The sequence below is a fragment of the Typopeltis vanoorti genome, chromosome 4 (genome assembly GCF_054136105.1).
Source record: "Typopeltis vanoorti isolate ZY-2024b chromosome 4, IOZ_Tvanoo_1.0, whole genome shotgun sequence".
Lineage (NCBI taxonomy): Eukaryota > Metazoa > Arthropoda > Arachnida > Uropygi > Thelyphonidae > Typopeltis > Typopeltis vanoorti.
In genome coordinates, this window is record NC_143552.1 from 21,091,533 (window position 1) to 21,106,008 (window position 14,476).

Below are 14,476 nucleotides of genomic sequence, written 5' to 3' on the forward strand. Positions count from 1 at the left end.
TTTATTGCACCTGCAACATACCATACATAGGAGAAACAGGACGCACAATTCCTATCATACAAAAAGAACATAAACGACACAGCAAATATAATAATTATGGTGAAGCTGGCCTTTCTGATCATGCCCTGAACACCTTACATAGAATTGATTGGAAAAGCACTAGTTGTCTACATCACACCAAAACATGGTATGAACGCAAATTTAAGGAAGCCTGTGAGATCACTATCAACCACCCCAATCTGAACAATAATGATGGTCTGAAAATCCCATACATATGGAAGGCATATATTCATCCCATGAATCCTTCTTCTCTAAGAACAACTGTAAAAAGTCCAGGATCCTAAATCAAAAATAACAATTGTAATAATAAAAAATAGGACATCTCTGAAAGGAAAACTATCTGTAAGAAAGAATGTTTATTCATGTAATCATAAATTAAATCCAGTTTGATAAATTATTTTTTTTTTCCACTAGAGGTCATGCCAGTAAAATAACATGTGATCAATTCATTGTTTCTCTAGCTTACGGTTTGTAATGTAACGCAGCTTGTCTTGTATATTTGTGTATGCTCCAGATGATGATCTTGATATGAAGATTGAAACGTTGGGATAATAAAAAGAGTTATTTTAACACAGTTGTAGAATCCATAATTTCAAAAATGAATGCTGATCACCGTGTAACACTAAAAGAAAAGAAAAAAACGAATATTATTATTATTAACATCTCACCTCTAGAGACTCATCGTGGGAAGTACACACTATCGCACACAAAGCTCATTCAACCATGCCTTACTGATTCAGTGTATCTACAACACACTCAGGCAATGCATTCCACTCACCAACTACTCTCCATGTAAAGAACCTACTCCTCACTCCTCTGCTCATACCCTACTTATACAATTTCCAGGGATGGCATCTTGTCCTATTCCCCTCTCCTATTCTATGAAAAATCTTTTATGTTAACCTGATAACAACCCCTGACTTTCTTATATGTCTCAATCATATCCCCCCCCCCTCCTCCAATTTACAAGCCTTTGCAATTTACACATTCTCTCAATTTGTCCTCGTACACTACATTACCAAAGACTTACTGACCACCTTTGTGACTCTTCTCTGGATCCTTTCTAACATATCCTTGTTACCATGAAATCCCGGTAACCAAATCTGTGCACAATAATCCATATGAGACCTGATCAAGGCCTTATACAATGGTATCATGGCCTCCTTATTTCTGCATGTCAGGGTCCTCATCATTACCATTATCCGAAGTGACGTCTTCATAACTTGTGCAATGTGACCCATGAATTTCTGGTCCTTCCACCACTACTTCTAGATCTCTCATCTCCTCTACCTCATTTAAAGTTTCCCTACCAACTGCATACTTTACATCCCATCATTGCTTACCAAATTTGAAAACCTTACACTTTGCAACATTGAACTGACAGTTCCACTTATATGTCTATTCATGCAATTTATTCAAGTCCTTCTGTAAGGCCATTACATCTGCTTGACTCTGCATTGCTCTTCCCAATTTTACATTATCTGCAAGCAGTTGCATATCACTAGTTAAATCCATCCCAATATCATTAATATACAACAATGGTCAACCATGGTCCCAAAATTGACCCCTGCTGCACACCACTATTGACTTTGGGGTGAATAAACTCAGTCAGTGAAACCATTTCATCTCCCTTATTTCTGATACTTCTGGCATTTGTAAATAAACACAGCAGTTCACTTTTAGGTCTATAATAAGTCCTACCCAAGCCACTTATTGGTCGTGATTTCCCCACTACACCTGCCCTTGCCCATTCACCTTTATCACTGCTTATCACATGTATATGCTCAGTCTCAACTTCCCCACCTACATCTCAATCTATTCAATTTCTATGCTGATAATCCCCATACATACATTCACTACTACTTCCAATATCCACTATTCATATGTCATGTCTCCCTGTCCCAGTCTCTCCTGGTTTCCCCATTCCTCTTGCATTCCTGTTCTCTCTTCATCTCTCACACTACTACTGTTTCCATTGCCAAGGAATTCTGTCTATTCAGTGGCACTCTCCTGATCTTTCACTTCATCTCTTAGGTCTGATTTCTTTCTACATGTTGTAAATAACTGATTATATTATTATCATCATCATCCAAAGACTCCATGGAGTCACACGCAGCTCATCATATATGCCTTAAACACGTTCAAATTCTCTGCAAACACCACACTCTCATTACCTCTTGATCTCTCACTATTTTATGAAAAACCTTTTCAACATTAATCCTGTAACATCCTCTTACCAACTTGTATGTCTATATCATATCATCTCCCTTCCTCCTATCTGATAGACTCTGTAAATTGCATCTTCTAAAATTTCTTCATATTTAACATTCTGAGATCAGAAATAGCTTTTATAGGTAAATTGTAGACTCAACTATACAAACATTATTGAAGAAAAAATGAAACGATTTGAAAACAAGAACCAAAACTTAGAGTCTCAGTGGCAAACTCTGAAGAAGACATTGATAGATTCAGCTAGAGAGGTATGTGATGTTGTCTGTAAAGATAAAAAAATAAGAAACTATGGTGGACACAAGAAGTTAAAGAAGCAGTCCTGGAAAAGAAGAAAGCATACCAAAGTTTCTATGAAATAAGTCAACAGACATCCTAAAAGAATACAGAGAAAAATGTAAGGGAGCTAAGCTACGTGTACAAGTAGCTAAACAAAAGTCATGGGAAGACTGGTAAGAATATGGAAAATAAATACCAGGAAGGTGGCAAAATGTTCTGGAGTCCACTGAAAAAAGGTTACAAATGGAGGAAAGAGTAAGGAATCAAAGATGATAAAGATGACACGAAAACTGAAGATCGGGGTATTCTAGATGTCTGGAATAATTACTTTGAAAGACTGTTAAATGAACTAAGCAGTGATAGAATCATACTAGATTTTTAAGTGGAATGCAAAGAGGAGTACATCTTGAGGTAGAAATAGCTGTCAAAAGCTTGAAATGTGGAAAGGCAGCTAGAGTAGATGATATTTGACCTGAAATGATTAAGTATGGAGGTATATAAGTTTTGCAGTGGCTCTGAATTATGCAGTGGCTACGCTGAATAATTCAGAGGGGCCGGGTCAGAAGGTCAAATTCCCAATGATTGGAGCAGAGCAACCATAGTACCCATCTATAAAGAAGAGAATAAAGCTGAATGTGTGAATTATTATTATTGTTATATTAAGAGAGATCTCCAGGGAGTCAGAGACTCATTGAGGGAGGCTATATACTACACACACCAGCTATCATACTTATTCTTGAATTCATTCACACTGCTTGCACTCACAACATCCAATGGCAATCCATTCCAACCACATGCCACCCTCTGAGAGAAAAATCTAGTCATCACACCCTTCTTGGCAGCCTTCATTCTCAGCTTCCAAGGATGCCCTCTTGTCCTTTCCCCATCCTCCATAAATTGAAAAATTCCATCAATTGATATTCCTGTATGGTCCTTTCAGAAGTTTGTAAGTCTCAATCATATCACTCCTCTTTCTCCTGTTTGCTAGTGTCTGCAGTCTACAAATTCTCAATCTGTCTTCATAATCGGTATTCCACAATCCTGATATCATTTTTAACACTCTCCTTTGTACTCTATCCAATATATTAGAATTACAACGGAAACCAGGAGACCAGACCTGTGCACAATAGTCCAAGTGAGATATTATCAAGGCCTTGTAAAGAGACAAAATAACATCATTTTCTTTACATATGAACGTTCGCTTCAGCATTGCAATTATCTTTTGAGTTGTATTTGCAATCTTTGCCACATAGCCCCTGAACTTCAACTTCCTATCTATTAACACTCCAAGATCCTTAGCCTCATCAGTTTATTCTAGCCTAATCCCACCAATATAACACTACATTGGATATCTAATCACACTGAAGTGAATGACTTTACATTCACTGACATTGAACTGATATCCATTTTCCCATGCCCACAATTCCAGCCTATTCAAATCATTCTGCAAAGACTGCATATCAGCAGTATTCCTGATTATTCTACCTATCTTTGCATCATCAGCAAATAACTGTATGTCGCTTGTCAAATCCTTCCCAATATCATTAATGTACAGATTGAATAACAGTGGACCAAGCACTGATCCTTGTGGTACTCCACTTGTTACCTTAAACCTTGCAGACTCAGAACTCGGCCGTATACCTGTTTTTGATATCTGTCTGTCAGCCATCCTCTTATCTATGCTAATATTGTATAACCAAAACCCATTTTCTCCAATTTATGCAACAGTCTTCCATGCTGTATTCTGTCAAAAGCCTTAGCAAAATCCAAAAGTATCATGGTATATCCATTCCCCTTGTTTAGTTCAATGGTAACATTGTTATAGAATGTGAACAAGTTGTTAAAACATGACCTTCCCTTAGTAAACCCATGTTGTTCATCGCAAAGTAGAGATTCACTGTCAACCCATTTCTGAATGCAGGCCCTAACCAATTTTTCCAAAATCATCACCACCACTCCTGAGATACTAATTGGTCGATAGTTGGGTACATCAGTCTTTGCACCGCCCTTATGCAATGGAATTATCATATATTCCTTCCATTCCTGCAGAATCTTCCCTGTTCTGAGACTCATATTAAACATCCTAGTCAAAGGAATGGCCAGTTCAGCTGAACACTCTTTTAGCACATGTGCTAATAATCCATCAGTCCCTATTGCTGAATTCTTATTCAATTTGTGCAACAGCTCTAATACCTCGGCCTTACACACATGCGTTTTTTCATCTAAAGAGGTAACAGTGAGCTCAACGTTACGTTCACCAGGTTGATAGCTTTTAACGAAAGGGCACTCATTAACTGAACAACATCTTCTGCATCTGCAACCCTCACACCATCTGGATTTAGAAGAGTTATTCTTTCATATGCATTCTTTCTTTTACTTGCAGCATATTGATAGAATTCTTCTGGGTTGTCTTTATAGCATGCAGAACCAGTTTCTTTCCATACTCAGACTTTGCTTTTCGTGCAACAGTTGTGACTAATCTAGCCTGCTGCTTATAACATTCATAACGGACATCATCCTTATGAATGTTATAGGATTGTTATAGGATCAATGCTGGAGAAGTTCTATAGAAAATAGTGGGAGATCGGGGGAGAACCAGAGGTCATCCCTGGAAACTGTATAAAGAGAGTGTGAGTAGGGGAGTGAGAGGCAGGTTTTTTTACGTGCAGAGTTGTAAATGATTGGCCTTGCCTGAGAGTGTGGTGTCTGCAAGGAGTTTGAATGTGTTCAAGGCACGGTATGATGAGCTGTGTGTGTGTGTGATAAAAGGACCACCCAGATGAGTCTTTGACTGCATGAGGTCTTGGGGTAATAATAATAATAAACAGCAATGGCCCTAAAACAGATCTCTGAGACACACCAACCACTAGTGACTTTCCTCATACACAACTTGCTAATACCTATCACATAGCCAATCTCGAATCCAATGGACTAATCTTCAGCCTCATCTGCTCTGGTTTGACTTTCAACGTATCATGTGGTAATTATCAAAAGCCTTTGCAAAATCTAAGTATACTACTATGTATCCATCTCCCTTGTCCAATAAAGCTGTTACCTTATTGTAATAAGTAGATTACTCAAACATAACCTCCCTTTAGCAAATCTGTTCTGTGCTATCCATTAAAGATAATACCTCTGTTGTCAACCCAATTCTGGATCTTGGGGCTTTCACCTACCTACCTCTCCAACACTTTAATCACAACACCTGACACACACAGATTGTCCTATAATTGATGCTCGAGTTCTTTCACCTCCTTTATGATGAAGTACGATCTTGCCTTCCTTCCACTCCTTCGAAAGTTGACCCAATAAGACTCATATTAAACAAATATGTCAAAGGAGATGCCAACTTCTTAGCACATTCCTTCAAAATACATGGTGATATATTATCAAGTCCCACAGCCTTATTAACATCAAATTTGTTCAATTCCCTATATACCTCTTGCTTACTTACTCACTCACTTTCTCCTCCTTCTCCTCATCATCCACTGCTTTCATACTCACAAGGAACAAAAGATCTTTATGAACTGCTCATTAAATATCTCAACTGTATCCTCCATGGCAATTATCCTTATACTATTTTCTCCAATCAGTGTCATCCTACCATAATCTTTTTTTTTTTGTTGTTGTTGTTGCTGACTTCATATTGTGAAAGAACTCCCTAGGAATTTTTTTGGCTTCATTAGCTAACTGCTGCATCTACTGCACTTTTGCTGCTCTTACCAACCAAGTTTAATTGGTTATATATAATTAAATATAATTTAATATAATTAAAATAGAAGCAAAGAAGAATATTCCAACAGTTCGTAAGAAGAAGAAGTCCAAATGGCTGTCAGAAGATGCCATCAAAACTGCTCAGGAAAGGAGGAAAATCCAGTAAGAAAACACCAGGAAGAGATGGAATACCCATTGAGCTGCTCAAAGCCCTGTGAGAAGACGCAGTTAAAATTTTAATAGGTCTGTGTCAGCGAATTTGGATCACAACTACATGGCCTAGGGAATGGAAAAAATCAGTTTATATACCTTTATTGAAGAAAGGCGATGCAAGAGAGTGCAAAAATTACAGAACAATAGCACTGATTTCTCATGCAAGTAAAGTCTTACTTAAGATCATTCAGAAAAGACTGGAACCATTCATGAAGAGAGTGAGAAATGCCAGATGAACAGGCAGGATTTTGAGAAGGCAGAGGAACAAGAGATCAAATCACTAATGTGAGATGAATAATAGAAAGAGCACAGGAATATCACGAGAATGTCTACCTTTGTTTCCTTGATTATAGCAAGGCTTTTGACTCTGTAGATCATGTGAAACTGTGGAATGTGTTAAGAACAATGGGAGTCCCAGAGCATTTCATTATCCTTCTGAGGAATCTTTATTATGAACAAGAAGCTACTGTCCAAACAGATCTTGGAGAAACTGAGTATTTCACAATAGGTAAAGAGGTGCGACAAGGATGTATTTATCTCCGTACCTGTTTAACTTGTACAGCAAATACATTTTAAGAATGGCAGGGCTGGAGGAGTCTCCAATTGGAATTAAAATTGGTGGAAAAAATATTAATAATTTGAGGTATGCAGATGATACCACCTTGCTAGCAGAATGCAAAGAAGATTTGAAGGAACTTATTATGAAAGTTAAAGAAGAAAGTGCTAAATATGGTCTTAAACTTAACCTCAAAAAGACAAAAGTTATGGCAACATGTGAACTTAATGATTTTGAAGTAGATGGGGAGAAAATGGAAGCAGTTAACAATTTTGTGTTCCTAGGATCCCGAATTGATGGCTATTGTACCGAAGAAGTTAGAAGAAGATTATTGCACAGAAAAAAGGCAATGACAAATTTAAGCAAGATCTTTAAAGATAAAAATATTAGCCTCACAACAAAAATCAGAATCGTGAAACAATGGTATTCCCTGTGGTGCTGTATGGATGTGAAAGTTGGACCCTGAGAAATAGTGAAAGAAGGAAGATAGATGCATTTGAATTATGGGTTGGAGATGCTTACTAAGAATACCATGGACTGCAAAGCAAACCAATAAATCAGTGATAGACAGAATAAAGCCAGATTGCTACCTTGAAGCTATGATCATCAAGCAAAAATTGTCATACTTCGGACATATTATGCGAGCATTATTATTTATTTAGCGTATGGCATAATAAAGACACATGACATCAGAATATATAAATACATATTTGTGCAGACAATAAAAACAAAACAAGTAATGCACATATACAAATATCAGGTAAAAAAAAAGTCTAATTATGCGAGCAAATGACAGTCTTGAGAAGATGATGATGCTTGCTAAAGTTGATGGAAGCAGGTGAAGAGGAAGACCAAGAAATAGATGGGTGGATGGAGTTAAAGAAGCAACTGGAGTGTGCTTGGAGGTTCTGAAAGACATGGTCAGGGACAGATCGGAATGGAGAGTGTATGTTCGTGGAGTCACCAGGAGTCTGAAATGACTCGATGGATCATAACACCAACACCAACCAAGTCACTCTCCTCATTCTTTGTACCCCTCATGGAACTGATTATTACCACTCATCTTATGTTGCCTCTTTCTCTTTGTGAGTATATTTTTTTTGGACACTAACTTAATTAATTTTAGAATAAGATTACACTTTTTTTTTTTTTTTTTTTTTTAACCAATAAATTTAATGATAAATTATGCCAACAAGTTTCACCAGTTGTGAAACTTGTTAGCATAATTTATCATTAAATTTATTGGTCCAAAAAAAAAAAAAAAAACCAGTGTAATCTTATTCTAAAATTAATTAAGCCTTCTTTCTCTGTAATTGCATCCTTAATCTCTTCATTGCAGCAAAAAAATGCAGCAAAAATGCATTTCACACTTATCTTATTTAACCCTCTGACCCTTGGAATGCTCTCTGCAGTCTCTAATTAGTGAACATTCCGTAAGTAGTGATTGATCACATAATATTTGGATTACTGTATTCCGATTTATTTCATCTCTCAGAGCCAATGAAATAAATCTGCAGAGAAAGCAGAAATAATTTTTACAAAGGCATTATGAGCAAGAGAATAATGGAGTACATTGTTTTCATAAAGGGTGGTAAGGGAATGGAATGCTTGCCTTAAATTTGAAGGAGTTGTTTTTCTTGTATGGCATTATGACCTGTGTGTGTGTGGGGGGGGGGGGACTTACCATCCCAGTATGATATTGCATATGGATGTGGCAGGTTTTAAGCCTCCAGTTGAGAAGCCCCTACAAAATATAAAAGAAAATGCAGCAATTTTTGTCCTTATAAAGGTTCTTTGCATCCTAGATAAAAATTGACCTCAGATCTTTCCAACATAGATAGTGTGAGTATGGCAATTAAGCAAGGTGAAAGAGTGGATGAAATTATTGTGATTGTGGGCATGAATGATTTTGAGAGGTGGTGTGAATTGGGCAGCGAGAGATCTAAGGTGAGTGAGTGAGTGTGTTACCCAAGTGTCATGATTCAGAACTGAGGAGAAGATCATCAGTAAGGAATGATATGATAGCTAGAAGAGAGGCTTCAATTATGTGGACACCAGGAGTGCATATGAAGACAGAACTGTATGTGAGAGATGGCTTGTATTTGAATGAAGAAGGACGTAGGCATCTGGAGAGAATGTTGTTCTCTGTAAAAGTGTGCAGGGAAACTAGAATTATCAGGAAGGATGGTAGGGAGGGATGGGAATAGCCACTTGGGTGAAGCAGAAACATATGGTATAATGTTGAATCCAGTTTAGTCTGGAGGGAATAATGATAGTTGTAGAAACACTGACAATATGTTGATATTTCTTTATACTAATGTCAGGAGTATCTGGAATAAAGGAGATGAATAGTGATAGCCTCTGTACAAAGATTACTGAAATCAGTGATTGGTTGGCTGGGATTGGTTGACAGAAGATGATATACTGACAGGAATAGAAGTAGCAAAGTATAGCATTTTTCAGCAGGATAGGAAGGGCAGATACAGTAGTGGAGTATGGTTTATGATAAGTGATGAATTGTGTCTTCTCAGAGTGGAGGATTTGGAGGGCAATGGCACTAATGGTTTTGAGAACGTATGGTCTGAGTGGAGGTGGGCAGGACAGGATGTTTATAGGAGTGTTTCTATAAGCCAGGGAACATAGAGGATGAAGAGAAGGAGATGTTTAGGCAGTTGAGCGTGGTGAGTGTGAAAAGAATGATCATTATGGGAGATTGTAACCACAGTGGTATAAATTGGGAAGGGAAAACTGTATGTAGTAGGGGAATGGAATTTTGGGAATTCTTGAGGTACAGATATCTTAGGCAACATGTAGTAGCAACACAAGGTTCAAGAGTTTTGGATTTGGTCATACATCAGAGGAACAGATTGTAACTGAGATGGCATCTTTCTCCCAGATGGAGAGAGACCATATGGTTTTGACTTGGAGGATGAACAGACATGCAGGAGTATCAAACAGAAAGAATTTATGTGGAATTATAATGATCTTAGAAATCAGCTTGGGGCAGTTCCATGGATGGAGTAATTGGAAGGGCGAGACATCAGCAGTGCATGGGAACTGGCCAAGAAATATTTATTAGTAGCAATGGCAACTTGTATATATTGAGTGAAAAAGAGAACAAAATTTGGTGTAAAGTGGATGACAAGCCATATCAAATGGGAACTGTAGGTGAAAAAGAGGTTATGGAAGAGATATAATGAAATTGGTGGACAGCAGCATCATGAATAATATAAGACTCAAACTAGGAGAATGACTAGTGCAAAGAAAGCAAAACTGAAACTAAAGAAAATCCTAAGACATTCTTTCATTATATGGCCACTAGGAAGAGAAGTAGGATGAATAATTTTGGAAGAATGACACTATTAGACAAACATAGGAGTAAAGTGACTGATGCAGAGGACATAGTGGAATTGTTTAATGAATACTTTATTGGGGCATTTCATCCTGGAGAAGTAGATTTTAATAGTACAGGGTTTGTATAAGGTGGGTTTGAGGTTTAGAAGTGCAAGAGGAGAACGTGTTTTAAATGATGAGTACTTTGGATGTCAATAAAGCAATGGGACTAGATGGGATTTCACTACAGATTTTGAGGGAATGTGCTAGGGAACTGACAGTTCCATTGACCTGGCTTTTCAGTGTGAGTCTCACTATGGGAAAGATACCCAAGCAGCAGAAGGAAGGTAAAATAGTGGTATTGCACGGAGATGGTAGTAGAATGGAAATATCAAACTATAGACCAGTTTGTATATCATCAGTATTTGTTTAGATTTTGGAGAAATTAGCAAGAGATCATATACAGCATTGGGCAGATGAGGGTAATGTCATCTGTGACAGTCGGCATGGATTTTTTAAGGTGTGCTCTTGTTTTAGTAATCTGATTACCTTTTATAATAAAGTAACAAGCAGTTGATGACAAAAAAGGCATATGCTGCCATTTTTTTTAGATTTTACAAAGCCATTTGATATTTGACAAGGAGCCACATGATAAACAGATATTTAAGTTACAGCACACAGGTTTTAGATGTCGGGTTAGTGAATTGGGTTGGTCATTGATTGTCTGATAGATATCAGATATTTGTGTATAAGGGAGCAGAAGGTTACAAGTAGGATCTCACATGGCTCAGTATTGGACCTATATTGTTTAATCTTAATATTAATCACAGTGTCAACAGATTGCAGGGGAATATTTAGTTGTTTGTAGATGATGTTAAGTTGGGAAGGGTTATTAGCAATAGTGCAGATATGGTAACCCTTTAGGAGGATTTGAATAAGCTGGCCAGATGGGCAAATGAATGTCAGTTCATTTGAGGATGTCAGTTTAATTTAGCTAAATGTAGAGTCTTGAAGTTTGGGATGCATTGATGGGAGGGCTGCATACTCTGTTGGAGGAACTATACTGGAAGAAGTGGGGGAAGCAAATGTCATAAAGCAGTGCCATGTCATAAAGAAATTGAAGGGTAGAGATGTTGTTGGTACATGGGAGATGGTCAAGGAATGGTTGAAAAAAGCAGTATCAGAATATATATATATCCAGAGTCAGAAAAATATATCAGGTAGAAGTTAGATGGATGAATAGCATCATTAAGAAAAAGTTGTGGAAGGAATATAAAGAAAAAGGGATCTTGGTACAATGATTGATATAAGAGCTTGAGGTTCAGAGAACATATTGCAAAAGCCCAGAGGATTGCTGCAGTACTGACAGGGATGCTGACCAGCAGTGATAGAAAAATTGATTTTCCATTGTATTAAATGCTGATCAGACCACACCTGGACTATTGTGCTCAGATTTGGTCCTCAGGATTTGAAGGGAATAAATTAACCTTGTGAAGAGTACAGAGACAACAAAAATAATCAGGACTGTACAATGTTAGTTATGAGTATAGACTGAGGGAATGTGAACTGCAAAGTTTGGTAGATAGGAGGAGAGGTGATATGATTGAGACATTTAAACTGTTAAGAGGTAGTTGCAGGGTTGATACTGGGGAGTATATTGATATGGTAGGACAAGGAGCGAGAACAATGGGCTGCTCCAGGAAGTTGCAAAAGGAAGTCCTAAGCAAGAATTTGAGGAGTGGTTTCTTTGCATAGAGGGTAGTTGAACTGAGGAATGCGTTGCCCGATAGAATGGTGAGAGCATGAATGGTGAATGAGTTCAAGTAGTGAGTGGTATGATAGACTTTGTGTTGTCTAGAATGGGTCTCTCATGATGAATATTGTGTCTCCATGGAGGTCCTGAATGATGATAATGTTAATATCTAAAGGGCATTATCAGTACTGGGCTAGTGTGAATGAGTAAGTTAAAGTATGTCACCATCGTGGTTGCTAGGTCTGACCTCTCTTGGTGATTCTTTAAACTCTAGTGATGCATAGACTAATTCTAATTACTGTTATCAATATTTTGATATTTTGTAACTCTTTAATTTAAATTATTTTTATTATTGTCAAAAACAGCTTCAGTTCAGAAAGGTTTAATGTTAGCATTAGCTTGATTTTCATTTACTCATACTATTGATATTTCATTGGTTGTTTTATGCCTTGATAAAGCAAATAAGAATGATTGGCTTTACACTGTTAATTTGATTTCTAGTTAAGCTATATGAGCTATGATCTTATGATTTGCATAGATTTTTAAGATTGCTAAAAGTGGATAACTTTTGTTATGATAATCTGATTTTCATATGAAACAATTGCATAGATAGATATTTTAATGTATGATAATTTATTATCTTTTTATTATTAGTAAGGAATGATTTTTATGACAGTTTTCTTTCCACTTTTTGTCTTTACAGCTGGGTCTTCCTGGATATCCAGGTTTATCTCCTCTGCTGGCTCCAGGGGCTGCAACAACAGCAGCTACACCTTTTGTGCCACCGGGACATTTAGCAGCATTTCAACCTAAAGTAAGCACTAATAGATTTTTTTTTCCCCATCATTCTGGTTAATTAGATGTATGCTATACCATTTTTGTGAGCCTCCAATAGCTCAATTGGTAATGACAGGAGGAATGGTGTGGAGTTTGTGGAGTGAGATTGATAGAAGGAAGGATTTTTATAAGGTGGATGGCTTGCACATTTGAATGGATTTGGTGTCAGGAGTCTAGAAAAGTGTTGCTCAGTGAGAGTTTGGAAGTGCAGATCCAGGGAAACTAGTATGTTTAGGGAGGATGCAGGTGAATGTGGGTCCAGGCAACCTGGGAGGTTAGTGAGAGAGAGAGTGATCTGATCACGTGGTACTAAATGTAGCATCCCAGGTTCTTAACTTTAGTGGGCTAAGCAACATAAAGTATAAGGGAGGTTGTGGGACGAAGGGATATTGCAGTTTGTGTATACTAATGCCAGAAGTATTCGAAATAAGGGTGAGGAGTTTTTGGCATGAGTTAAATCAGCTTAACCAAAACATTATAGACATTAGTGAGGCTTAAGTTGACCAATGATGATATGGTCATAAGAATATAATGCAAGGGATATGTGAAGTCTATTCTCTGAAGACACTTCAGAGAGGATAGAAGGAACATGATGGGGGAGGGGGTACTAATGATAGCAGAGGAATTAAAGCGAAAAAGAATACAGCAGAAGGATAGGGATTCAAAAGGTAGTTCATTTGAGAATATCTGGTGTGAAAAAGAAGCCAACTGGATGAAATATGTAACTGGTTGCAGCTATAATCTAGGGCAGTGATAGTGGACCTATGACACATGTGTCAGCACTGACACACTTGAGGGTTTAGGTGGCACATCTTGGATGTTGAAAGATATTGGTATTCTGATGAAAAAATTGTGATAAATCGTGTAAGATCACTCTCAGTTAAGGCGAAGGTAGGTTTCGGTTCATTGAAAGAATTATATTTTATAGTTAGTCTGTTTCTATTTTATTTTGTAGTTAGCTTATTTCTATTTTATTTTGTAACTAGCCTATAAACAACGAGCATTTTAAGTTTACGTTTTCTTTCTTAATCATAACTTCTGCATAGTCATGATATTATAAAAACTTATAAAAATCATTATCAATATTATATGATACAAACTTGCATGCATTCCAAAAATTCAGACTGTGAAATTCTAAGCGTCTAAGCGGAATAGTCTTCCCAAAATCTTTCATGCTCTTCAAATCTTTGCTAAAGCTCTTCTAACAATATTCTCTTCTACATACTTTTGTGAAACTCTATTTTCTGCCTTAAATAATATCAAATCGAAAGGGAGAAATAGATTGAGCAATGATTTGAGCGCTGCCTGTGTAGCTTTAAAATGTACACACTATAGCCCTTCTATAAAGCAACTTTATACCAGTACTCAGCAACAGAAAAGTCATTAAATGTAATGTAAGTTTGTAATTTCACTTTATTAAATTAATTGTATAATATGAATTCATAGATTTTATATCAATGTCCTATTAAATAAATAGTCTAATGTATAAGTCACCATCTATG

At 37.1% G+C, this 14,476-nt stretch overlaps 1 protein-coding gene across 1 annotated transcript in view; it reads left to right on the forward strand.

Annotated features, from left to right (window-relative positions):
* Nucleotides 1-14,476, forward strand: part of LOC150107152 (uncharacterized) — an 868,219-nt gene that overhangs the window by 719,883 nt on the left and 133,860 nt on the right. The window contains exon 11 of the mRNA XM_090391665.1: nucleotides 12,841-12,951. Within this exon, the coding sequence (XP_090247791.1) occupies nucleotides 12,841-12,951 (111 nt within the window). The remainder of the gene's footprint in view (nucleotides 1-12,840; nucleotides 12,952-14,476) is intronic.